General features: G+C 44.4%; 1 protein-coding gene across 3 annotated transcripts in view; it reads right to left on the minus strand.

Annotated features, from left to right (window-relative positions):
* ccdc102a (coiled-coil domain containing 102A) overlaps positions 1-13082 on the minus strand; it is a 153677-nt gene that overhangs the window by 116516 nt on the left and 24079 nt on the right. For 2 of the 3 annotated variants that reach the window (XM_088371592.1, XM_088371590.1), the window contains exon 2: positions 8779-9228. In XM_088371592.1, coding sequence (XP_088227718.1) covers positions 8779-9129 — 351 coding nt within the window. In that variant the 5' untranslated portion in view covers positions 9130-9228. Of the gene's footprint in view, positions 1-8778; positions 9229-12083; positions 12190-12276; positions 12698-13082 lie in introns of all 3 variants that reach the window. The other variant, XM_088371591.1, reaches the window with a different exon arrangement.

The following is a 13082-nucleotide window of genomic DNA, read 5'->3' on the forward strand; positions in this document are numbered from 1 at the left end:
CCATAATAAGATTGTGTTTCGAGCAGGTATGGGATCATGTCTACCAAGTTTGAAGCGCAAACGGAACGCTCGTTGTGTTGCAGTTAGATTTATTCTTGATAAACGTTTCCACCATGAAAGCGCGATGCTCACTGGTCCAATTCATGTTAGCAACTGAAATGAAACAAAACATTATTAACGAAACGAAAATTAAATTAAACGAAACAAAACAAAATGGCATTATATGTACGTTTTGAAAGAAAAACAAAAAATAAATTTTCTTTAATTTATTTGCATTTTATTAAACCTGCAAATGTGTCAGATCATTTTGCCGGACCCTGTATAACAACGCAAATCAATTTGTCGTGATTTCACATTTTTAATCTATTAAATATCGGAGAGTGCTCGGTGTTGGACTGGTTAGCACGTCCGCCTCACAGTTAGGAGTGTGCGGGTTCGATTCCACCTTTGACCCTACCTGTGTGGAGTATGCATGATCTCCCTGTGCGCGCGTGGGTTTTCTCCGGGCACTCCGGTTTCCTCTGTCAAATCCTGCACTTATCAAACGTAAGTGACCCGACCCTCCGTTTAAAGGGTTAAAAAACTCTCCTTGTTCCCTTTGACAGTGAGACGATAGTTTTCAGGTCGGGATGGGGAAAGATTCGTCCAAGTCTAACCGGCTCTAAGATATAAATTCGGAAATAATTAATTTATTCTTTTTAGGACGCCAATCCCTTTAAAGTCACCCTGAAACCGGTGCAGAGTTATCACTTGAGGCCCGGAATCAAAACAACCGTACCCTTTTTACAGCGGCTCCTTCCCCTTTTTTGATTTGTAGTTCTTGTTACCGCTCAGGCAAATGTATCCGTCTTTGGTAAGACCGAAAGGATTCGTTGATTTACTAGAGCGCACTCGCCTTAGCTGAGCTTAAGATAACTATTTCGAACCAGATCTGACAATTCCTGATGTCAAGGATTAAAGCTGTCTTCACTTTAAAAATAACTGAATGGTTTACAATACATATGACTATGATAGAGAAACAAAAGAGATTTAGAGTTCTAATTCCTTCATACAAAACCATGCTCAACATAGTTAATACGAAACAATCGATAACCGAATTACTGAATAAGAAGAAATTGAATGAATGAGCAAGAAAAATATTTACAAGTCTCAATTGTTCAAACAACCAACAACAATTCAACTCACCTATCTCAATAGAGCAAAAATTATTCAGTCTCGAAGTTCTCTCGAATGAAAACTCAAAAATATAGCAAAAAGAGGAAAACGGCAGGGTATAAAATGCTATTTGGTGGAAAAGTCGAGTGATCAGTTCTCCTTGTTCCAAAAATCCGAATCCTGTTTAAAAGAACAGGCTGGCCTAAAGGAGGGAGAGGACGACGCCCTAAAAATTGCTTCTTTCTGCTGCACCAAAGTCCACATCTCCAAGACCAAGTCCAATTCAAAGACTCTAGAAATTCATTTTAGTAGATTTTGGTCTATATCTCAAAAAGAATGAAAAATCTATCTTCGTCTAATCGGCGTTCTCGGCTCACTGGCAGCCCGCAGGGGCAAAGCCCTGACGGGCAACGCGACCCAGCGAGCGAGATGCGGGCAGAAGCCCTGTCTTTGTCAGGATCACCTCTTTATAGGCCTCCGTATGCGGGTGCTACGCCAGCTTGGTCACATACCAGTTTTTCCAGTACGTCATATACCTAGGTTTCCCAAGACTGATTATAGAATAGACTGCAGCTGCATCTCCAACCTCAACTGGATGAAGTGACCTCTGGGTCAGGCTCATGAGTCATCCGCAGTACTCCACCAAGTGGCATCACTGTTAACGTTACATTTGCCCGGTACTCGACCGGATGAACGTGACCCCGGGTCACGCTCATGCGTGGGACCCAAGCCTTTCCACCACAGAGTATCATTATTAACCCCTGCCTCCTTCCTTTGCTCACATTTATACATTTATGTGTAAATGGAGCATCAATGTTAAATACCGTCTTTTTCGGACTAAAAGTCGCTACGGATTATATGTCGCATTAGCCATAAAATCCACAAAGTGAAAAAAAAACATATATAAGTCGCTCCGGAGTATAAGTCGCATTTTGGGGGAAATTTATTCGACAAAATCCAACACCAAGAACAAACATGAACGAGCAACAACAGGCTAAACGATACGGTATGCTAATGTGACATAAACACAAACGAAGAACTGAGAACGGGCCTAACATTGACAGTTATCCAAATAATTATAACATAAATAACACCTTTATCAAACCATCTGTGTCACTCCAAACCATTAAATCCATCGATCATCCTTTATGTCACCATTGCCAGGTGCGCGCCGGGTGCGCGCCGCTGACGGCGGTTGCACTTCAAATTATTCCACAGGCCCATATAATGATATATAAATTATATATCAAATAACTATTATATATGCAATACTATTATCAAACCATCTATGTCAGTCCAAATCATTGAATTCATCGATCGTCTTTTATGTCAACAATGCCGGGTGTGAGCCGCTGATGGCAGTTGCACTTCAAAATATTCCACAGGCCCATATAATTATAAACAAAAATTTTATCAAACAATCTTTGTCACTCCAAGTCATTAAATCCCGTGATTGAATCCTTTGTCCTTTATGTAAAACACCACCGCGTATGCGCCACAGTTGCAGTTGAGACAGTAATCCCTTTCTACATTGCGGTTCGTTTATTGTGGTTTCACTACATCGCGGATTTAATTTTGAACATTTGTGAAAAAAATTCACATATAAGTTGCTCCTGAGTATAAGTCGCCCCCCCACCCAAACGATGAAAAAAAACGCGACTTATAGTCCAAAAGATACGGTACGTTTGAGATTGATTAAACATTGTGACAATCATAACATACATCTTGTCTAGTAATGATCAACTTAACACATAACCATAACTATGATCATGGGTTCTCCTAGTTAGCAGATTAAAATACTCAAACTGTTTCAAAGTATATTATAGGAAAATAAAATAATATAAAATAACCCAAAATTGTATGATACTATGCGTTTTTCAGACAGGTCGTGTTTCTCTAGTCACTAACAATTTAACAATTTAATTTATCTACTAGTTTCCATCAGGTTACCCCATGTCAAGTCAATCTAACTTTGGCACCATCTTCTGGTGAAATTTGGAACGGCAATTGAGGTTGACTGGTTCAACCAACAACCCCCCCCCCCCTTTACCGGTTTAACAATAGTTAATTTTGAAGAACTAACTTTTAAGTAACCCTTACTCAGGGCCCCTCCTTCAGGTCTCTCATGTCGAGCTTTGTCACCATCTTCTGGTGAAATGTGGAATTTCATCTGAGCCAATTTGCCTGGGCCAAATCCAATACACATTCACGCACGCACCATCTTGTACCATCCTATCCACCATGTAACTTGACACCTCCCACATCCCAAAAACATGCTTGATAGGCCGATTGGGCACATCATATTGCCCCTAGGTGTGAGTGCGGATGGATGTTTGTCTCTGTGTGCCCTGCGATTGGCTGGCACACGGTTCAGGTTGTCCCCTGTCTACTTCCCGATGACCGCTGGCATAGGCTCCAGCACGCCATTTGTAAAAATTATGTAGGGATTTTCTTTTCCTCCTTATTAGACACAGCGCACCCAATATTGAAAATAAAATTTAAAAATTAATCGGATTAAAAGCTGCATAGAATAGAAGCTCCTGCATCAAACTGGGATTGACTAGGGTTGCGTTATGTATCCACTAGATGGAGGTGTGCTAAAGGGAATGTCAAACCAGTCAATGAGGTATTCAGTCAAATTTTATATACAGCAAACTTTATATACAATACAACATATAATACAAAAATTGCACAATAACAACGTTGTTCAAACGATAATTTGCATATTTGCATGTCCCCGTCCACAAGTTCACCGAATTCTTCCTCTTCCGTGGCCGAATTGAACAGGTGGGCGAGTGCGGCATTCATTATGCCCAGGTCCATCTCGTCATTATTAGAGTCAGTGTCGTTGCTATTCCCTGGCAGTTCGGTTATTATTCCTGCCTTCGCGAAAGCTCTGACCACAGTTATGTCTGATATATCAGCTCAGGCATCCACAATTCACTGACAGATAGTGGCATAAGTCTCCCAGCGCTGTCTTCCCATTTGGGTGAATGTGTGTTCGCCTTCTGCCATCCACTGCTCCAACGCAGCTCGCATTCTAGCTTTGAATGCCCTGTTGACTCCAATATCAAGCGGCTGGCGTTCTTTAGTTAATCCACTCGGAATGACGGCAAGCTCCGAATTGGTTTTCTTCACTTGTTTTTTGACACCATCTGTGATATGCGCACGTATGGAGTCGTAAAACTGACAAGTGTGGAAAAAGCCATCCGGTATCTTGACGTGAATTTCTCTCCCATCTTGTCCTCATCCATCCATCCCTTCGAGTTACCTTTGATGATGACGCCGGCTGGAAAGTAAATTTTTGGCAAGCTCTTCCTCTTAAAAATAACCATTGGTGGAAGTTTGTTCCCATTAGCCTGGCAGGCAAAAACTACAGTGAAGACTTCTCATTCCCTGTGGTGCGTGTAGTCACCGTACTGGTGCCCGTTTTCTCCACAATTCGGTTCATGGGAAGATTGAAGTTGAGTGGAACCTCGTCCATATTGGTAATATGCTCTGTCCGGATTTTCTTTTTAGTGATCTTTTTTTGGCAGTATGCAAGAAATGTGGACAGTTTTTCTTGGTAATCCTTCGGCAGTTGCTGCGTGAAGGTAGTTTGTGTGTGGATGAAGAGATTACGTCTTTTTATAAACCGAAAGCGCCAAGAAGGACCACCTTGGAATTCATTTATGTTCATTTTGCCGTGCTAGGGCTGTTGCCTTCATTAGAAAAGTGACTGTAGAGACGCTTCTACTTGTTCAATAACCCACTGTTCGAGTTTGTCCTCTAGCTGTGGCCATCTTGCTTTGTTCCCCCGGAAACTCTTTCTAGTCTTCTTAACTTGGCGCACATCATCTTCTTGCTTTCTGCACTCCCGTACCATTAATTCATTAAGGTTGAATTCCCTTGCTGCTGCTCTGTTCCCATGTTCGGCTGCGTAGCTGATAGCCTTGAGTTTGAACTCGGCGACGTATGCGACAGAGGAGGCATTTTGACGTCTTTGTTCACACACGAGGTGTTGGAGTAAGCACAGTACGGGTGTTCACCTATTACTTCGGTGATGACCCCAGACCACGGTTGCCGTAATGCTGAAAGCGATGCGACCTTGTAATTTATTAGTCATAATGAACCATTTTGGTGGAGTGCTGTGTACAACCAGTATGGATAAACAAATTCATCATTTGATCCATAGTACAGTCAAGCCTCAGTTTTCGACCACAATCCGTTCCAGAAGGCGGTTCGAGAAGCGAATCGATCGAATTCCGAATCTATATTTCCCATTACAAATAATGGAAAATATTTTGATCCGTTCCAAGACTTAAAAAAAAACGCAAATTTTAAGCATTTTTTCATTTGAGCATTTTTGTCCGATCGCGCAACCGCAGCACCCCCCCGAATGTGCAACCGTAGCGCGTCACCGACCGCGCAACTCCACCGCGCTGGTCGCATTATATTGATAGAGCTGTCACTGAAATTTAGAAAATATTTTTAAAGTCCTGATGTACTTTCCAAAATTCAAGTAGACCTATGTATGTGTGCAGGGAGGTGAATTTTATCCAATCGCGCAACTGCAGCGCACCGCCGAACGCGCAACTGTAGCACGTCGCCGACTGTGCAACTGCACCGCGCTGGTCGCATTATTGTGACAGAGCCATCGCTGAAATTTAGAAAATATTTTTAAAGTCCAGATGTACTTTCCAAAATTTAAGTGGACCTCAGTGCGCAGGGAGCTTAATTTGGTCCGATCGCGCAACCGCAGCGCGTCGGGCGTTCACTGTCGCATTGCTTTAAGAGCGTCTTTGTGTTTTAGTATGGTTTTACTGCTCCCACTTGCTTTCTTTGGAGGCATACAATCCTAAAAGTAACGAAAATACAATAACAATGAACGGAGTCAGTTGACATCCGGGCCACGCGGTCGGGTTTTCTCGGGTCCTCCCGGCTCATCTCACGAGGTTCAACCTCCAAATTTTGTTCGACAACCGAAGCAAAAAAATCTTGAATTTTTTGTTCGACTTCCGATTTTTTCGAGAACTGGGTTTGTTCGAAAACCGAGGTTTGACTGTATATAAAGCACCCCGGATTATCAGGCGCACTGTGGTTTTTTTAAGTAAATGAAAGGCTTTTAAGTGTGCGCTATACAGTAATCCCTCGTTTTTCGCTGGGTTACGTTCCGGAAAGAACGCGTGATAGGTGAAATCCGTGAGGTAAAAACCTTTATTTTCTTACCATTATTATACAGGTTGGAACCAAAGGACAAAACTTTCTTTTAGACCCAAGCATTTCTTTAACAATGAGAAGTAAACACTCTCCCAGATAACTATATTAATTTTAATCATCATTACGTACTATATAGTGCATCTCTGCGGCCTGACTCCGCTCTGTAGTGTCTTTTTAATCTGAATGCACTGTGAAAAAAATCCGTGAAACAGTGAGGCCGTGAACCGTGATATGGCGAGGCATGACTGTAGTGCGGAAAATACGGAAATTGAAAAAGATGCACACCTGTCTATATAAATATCTTGCAAAAATCAAGATCAGTCACTCTTCAACTTTGCTATTTCATTTCAATAACCCCAATTTTGGGAGGTTTCCCTGTAGGTACCGTATTTTTCGGACGATAAGTCAGTTTTTTTCATAGTTCATAGCCAAGGGTGCGACTTATAATGAGTGACTTATATGGGAAATTATTATTATAATATATAATTATAGTTTATATAGTTATAATTAAGTATAATAACATATTATTACTTGATCATTAACACATTACTTACTTACTAGTATAGTATGTCATTTTCACTTTGAACCGCATGAGGGCGCACGAGGCTTGTGGAATAATTGGAGCCGTCACTGACAAGGAGTCTGAATCCCTTCACTGACTTCCGGAGTCAGCAGTTGTTCATAATACATACCGTAATTTTCGGACGATAAGTCGCTCCGGAGTATAAGTCGCACCAGCCATAAAATGCCACAAAATGTGAAAAAAAACATATATAAGTCGCTCCGGAGTATAAGTCGCATTTTGGGGGACAATTTATTCGTCAAAATCCCACACCAAGAACAGTCATGAACGAGCAACAACAGGCTAAACGATAGCAACAACAGGCTAAACGATAGGTAGGCTAACATGACAAGCGTGTGGCGGCGTGGACTTCCAGACAGACCGGGCGTGCGTAATGGCCATGTCCGAGCCCCGCGCACCGTTCGCGGACAGCCACTCGGCCGAGCGCTGGCCCCCGACTCAGTAGAGTAGGACCGGGCGTGCGTAAAAGCCATAATAGTTTTTCAAACCTCCAAATCCTTAATTCCTTCAAACTCTTTGTCCTCCGTGTCACTTAGAAATGATCACAGCTAATGATGCCGGTAGTCCTTATGTGGGCACGTTTGTATGTAAACAACCGCCGCGCCGCGCTACTGACGTCACTTGAAATAGTAATCCATTGGTACATCAAGGTTCTCCAAACTTTCTTTCTGCTGCTCGATTACTGTTTTCAGCTGCATATTTTACAACTTGAAGTTTGTAACCTGCAAAATATGAGTTTCTTTTTGGTGCCATTTTTCTTAAGCCCACCCAGTTGATGAGTCACGGCCAACGGTGAAATTTAGAGCGCCCTCATCCAGTTTCGTCTGAAAATATAATTTTTTTTGGTTGTTTTATCAAAGTCAAAGTCTGCTTTATCGGCGATTTTTTTTTTTATATACTAAGACACACAGAGAGATTGAAATTACGTTTCCGCTATCCCTCGGTGACATAGTACACATATGCATACAAGCAACACAAAAAAAAAACAAGAAGGCACAAACAATGAATAAATAAGAGTGTTGAATAAATGATAAATAAACAAATAATAAATAATAATAATAAATATAAGAGGAGCAAAAATGGAGCAAGTGTACATACAGCAGACAGTGGACTTGGATATGGTGCTTTAAAGTGTTAATTGCTTTATTTGATGTTTTCTCTATTTTTTTATGTTTTGAATATGTTCAAGATAAAGATATAAAAGCATGTGAAGTGATCAACTATACTAAAAATAACATGGGAAGTGGTCAACTATACTTGTAAGTGATGTCTTAATGATCAAGTAAAAATTTGTGAGAAAAAACATATATAAGTCGCTCCTGAGTATAAGTCGCCCCCCCACCCAAGCTATGAAAAAAAACGTGACTTATAGTCCCGAAATTATGGTACCCCAAAAATGCAACTTGTACTCCGGTGCAACTTAGTATATGTATATGTGTTCTTCATTACGCATTTTATGGCTGGTGCGACTTGTACTCCGGAGCGAGTCATAGTCCAAAAAATACGGTACCTACCATACAAGGGTATATTGGTCAATGACCTACACACCTGCCATTCCATGTCTAGAAGCTATTACCAACTGTAGAAAATTTAAAGTCTATGGGTAAGGCAGTTTTCCATATATTGCTGTTTAAAAATGGCTTTTCAGAGTACTGTGAGAAAAAATATTGATGATAGAGACAAAGTATTTGGAGGGTTTTTTCTGTCTTTGTACTACAATTTTTACAGGATCTGATGAAATGACACAGAATGACCCTTTGTAATTTAGACATTTATCTTTGGTAGATCTGGAGTCAAGGCTATAAAATGCATGTTTATAAAATAGCATTTAGTCAATGTACCTTGCTCCATTTTTCTCTCCAGTTTGCAGTGCAGTCTGACCACCACCGCATGGTTTTCTCCATCTGAGTTGCTCTGGCTCGGGCTTCCTCGAGCTCTCTGAGTCTCAGCTCTTCTCTGCTCTCCCAGTCTGCCCCAGGAACCTCACCAATGATGGCCAATGCTCCCAGGCCTCCTAGCCCAGGTGAAAGCAGCGGTGGAGTACTGGAGCTCAGGATTTCTCCATTGGGGCTTGGGGTTTGGGCAACACTTTCAGGGGAATGAATGTCCCTGTCTGAATCCATGCGCAGGCTGCACAATAGATCACCTACTGTTGTCTTGCTTCCCTCAGACAGATGTGGAGAGTGGTTCATGGTCAGTGTTTTAAGTTTACAGAAAGAAGGGGTAGGGAGGGGCTGTGTTTGATAGTGAAATACAACAAGACGTCATCACCTCTTCAGTCACTCAGGAACCTAAACACAAAAACACAACAATTTAGGAACAATTGGTTAAGTGACATCTAATGCAACATTTCTTGGGTTAGGGTCTTTTGGGTGGTGGCACCAGCCATGTTTGGGTGGCTCTGCCAGAATTGATGTTGGTACCTGATGTACTTCAGGTGGTCAGATCGGTTCAGGGGTAGGGGTGGGGATTATTTATTATCCCCAATATTATCGTCAAAGTTGCAATCATTTATAATTTTACAATAATCTCATCTCATTCTCTCCAATTTATCGGTTTGAAAAGGCAGCAACTAAGCCTTTGCTCTCACTAGCCACTTCATCCACCACGTCCTGGGTGATCCCGAGGCGTTGCCAAGACCGGGAGACAAATTCTTTCTCCAGTGTCTCCTGGGTTGTCCTTGTGGTGTCATCCCAAACAAGCATATGCTAATGAGAATGCGTGAGGACGCGGGCGCACCTGTGTGCCGCTTCTCGCTGCTCCGACTTCGACTCCGACTAATTTCTACCTTGGTCTCAAACCAGATTACCTGCTGAAATACCGAGGTTACAGTTTCAAAAACCTTGGCGTGATCTGTGTCTGCTATGTGCTGGCTGGACTTGTTGGTGCCGTGAGGCTTGGCGTGGGAGCCATCAACGCGACCTCGACGTGGTGGGCTCCTTGGCGGCCCTGCATCGCCGGCCGGCGCTGCTGCGGCTTCCTGCCCGCAGGGCTTTGCCCTGCACGCCGCCGTCAAGGACGACGCCGTCGCCGCTCATGCGTCTCACCATCTGGCTTTCGCCTGCTGCTAACTCATCTCCAGGGTCCGCCACTTCTTCACGTCTGTCATGGTACTCCATTACACACCCACAGAGCTTCGCTGACACGTTCCCGCGCTTCCTCCTTCCGGGGAGTTGGTTAGCGCACTCCGAATCTCGGATCTCGCCGAAAATTCCTTTACACTTCAAATACTGAAAACTGTATTCCAACAATTTGGACTGACCGCAGCTCACACAAACCCACGTCATCAGAACACATCCTCTGCAAACATTTTCAACCTCCTGACAATCCCAACCACCTCCCCAACGGCTTTAAAACAAAAAACCCTGAAAATCGCCCTCTTCAACACACGTTCCCTCAACAATAAAAGCCTTATCCTCAACGAATTCATCATAGACAACAAATTTGATATGCTCTGCCTAAATGAAACATGGCAAAAAACCCTGGACTATTTCTCACTAAATCAAACCACCCCTTCAGGATACTCTTACTTGGACAGCCTACACATTGAGGGCAGAGGGGGTGGCATCGCTGCCATTTTTAATGAAGCATTAAACCCCGCCCTGCCCCATCATTCGAACATCTGGGTTTTAAACTTCCAGTAAACCCTTCATTACTGTTATTATTTACCCCCCCAAACCAAACCCATCTATCCTATCTGACCTCTCAGAATTCATCACTGCACTTTTCTCTGTTTCATCATCCCTTCTGCTTCTTGGTGATTTTAACCTGCCCATTGATTCCCCTGACTGTAAACATTCTATGGACTTCCTGGATTTACTCAACTGCTCCGGCTTCACTCAACCCATTACCTTGCCTACCCACAAGCATGGACACACCCTAGACCTGGTCTGCAGCACTGGCCTCCACATCCACAACATTTCTAGCTTTGACCTCACCATATCTGACTACCTAGCCATCTTATATGACATTGACACCCCCACCCTCGATTCAAAACAAAACCGCACAATCATCTTTAGCAACCTTAAGTCCATCTAGCGCTACCGCGACGGCAGCGACGCGTAAAACGAGCCGGAGCCCTCGTAAAGCTGAGGCAGAGAGGGTTCCGTTCTGCCCTACCGTCAATTCATCTGGCGAATGTCCACTCCCTGGCGAACAAGATGGACGAACTGCTGCTCCTCACTTCAAGGAACACGGACTTCAGCAGATCCGTCGCGCTGTGTTTTGTTGAAACGTGGCTTAGCGAACGAACCCCCCATCACGCCGTGGAGTTAGCTGGGTTTCGGCTAACGCGTGCAGATCGCAGCGCGGAGCTCTCTGGAAAATCAAAGGGAGGTGGTCTCTGTTTCTACATGAATGAACGTTGGTGTACTGATGTCACAGTTTTGAAAGAGTTTTGCAGCCCTCTCCTAGAAACACTTTTCATAAACTGCTGGCCGTTCTATTCACCACGGGAGTTCTCCTCGATCGTCATGGTGGCTGTTTACATTCCACCACACGCACATGCGAGTGAAGCCACGCAGATGCTGGCTGACCAGGTGACAGACATGGAGAAACTTCTACCAAATTCACTAATCATTGTTCTGGGTGATCTTAACAGGGCAAACCTTGCACACGAACTCCCCAGATACAGACAGCACTAAACGTGTCCCACCAGAGGGGCACAGACACTGGACCACTGCTAAACCGTAATTAAGGATGCATACCACTCTGTGGCTTGTGCAGCTTTAGGACTCTCGGACCACTGTCTAGTTCATCTGATAACGGGCTACAGACAGAAACTCAAAAATTCTAAGCCTGTTGTGAGGACTGTGAGGAAGTGGACAATGGAGTCAAGGCAGGACCTCCAAGCCTGCTTTGACTGCACCGATTGGAGAGTTTTTGAAGCTGCAACTTCAGACCTGCATGAACTCACTGACACTGTCACATCATACATCAGTTTTTGTTAGGATCTGTGTGTGCAGACTAAGACTTTCTGCACGTACAACAGTGTGGAAAGGTCTGCAGAGCATCACGGGCTTCAAGAAACGAACCCCCTGTCCTGTGGAGAGCCCAAGGCTTGCGAACCAGCTAAACAGGTTCTACTGCAGGTTTGATCGGTCCTCCCACACAACGGGACCTCCTGCAGCACAATCTACATACTCACCTCCCCCCACAACTGCTCTGTCCACACCTCCATTACCGTGGTCACCAACTCTCTCAGAGGCCGCGCCCGCACTCCAGATCCGCGAGGAGGAACTGCGCCAGATGTTCTGGAGACAAAAGATCAGGTCGGCACCGGGCCCAGACAGCATGTCACCTTCCTGCTTGAAAGTCTGCACTGAGCAGCTGGCGCCCACCTTAGCACAGATCTTCAATCGTTCCCTGGAGCTGTGTGAGGTGTCCTCGTGCTTCAAGAGCTCCACCATCGTTCCAGTGGCCAAGAAGCCCGCCATCACAGGTTTGAATGACTATAGACCTGTGGCACTGACATCTGTGGTCATGAAATCTTTCGAGAGGTTAGTGCTGAACCACCTGAAAGATGTCATGGGCCCCCTGCTTGAGCCCCTCCAGTTTGCCTACCGGGCAAACAGGTCGGATGATGCGATCAACATGGGACTGCACTACATCCTGCAACACCTGGACACCCCAGGAACGTACGCCAGGATCTTGTTTGTGGACTTCAGCTTGGCATTCAACACCATCACTCCTGACATTCTCCAACAGAAGCTCATCCAGCTCGCGGTGCCTGCTTCCACCTGTCAGTGGATCACCAGCTTCCTGACCAACAGGAGACAGGGTGTGAGGCTGGGGAGCATCACATCTGACACCCGGACCACCAAAACTGGAGCCACTCAGGGGTGCGTCCTCTCCCCACTGCTCTTCTCTCTCTACACTAACGATTTCTCCGCAGGTGACTCTCCTGTGAAGCTCCTGAAGTATGCAAATGACACCACTCTCATCGGACTGATCCAGAACGGTGATGAGACTGCGTACAGACAGGAGGTGGAGCGGCTGGTCCACTGGTGCAGCCAAAACCACCTGGAGCTGAACCCGCTCAAGACCGTGGAGATGACAGTGGACTTTAGGCGAGGCCCTTTACCACTTTCACCCCTCACTATCCGCAGTAATACTATTCTCCCCACAGACACCTTCAAGTTCCTGA

This window comes from Syngnathus floridae, chromosome 3, assembly GCF_059516105.1.
Source record: "Syngnathus floridae isolate MCC-2025c chromosome 3, RoL_Sflo_1.0, whole genome shotgun sequence".
Taxonomy (NCBI): domain Eukaryota; kingdom Metazoa; phylum Chordata; class Actinopteri; order Syngnathiformes; family Syngnathidae; genus Syngnathus; species Syngnathus floridae.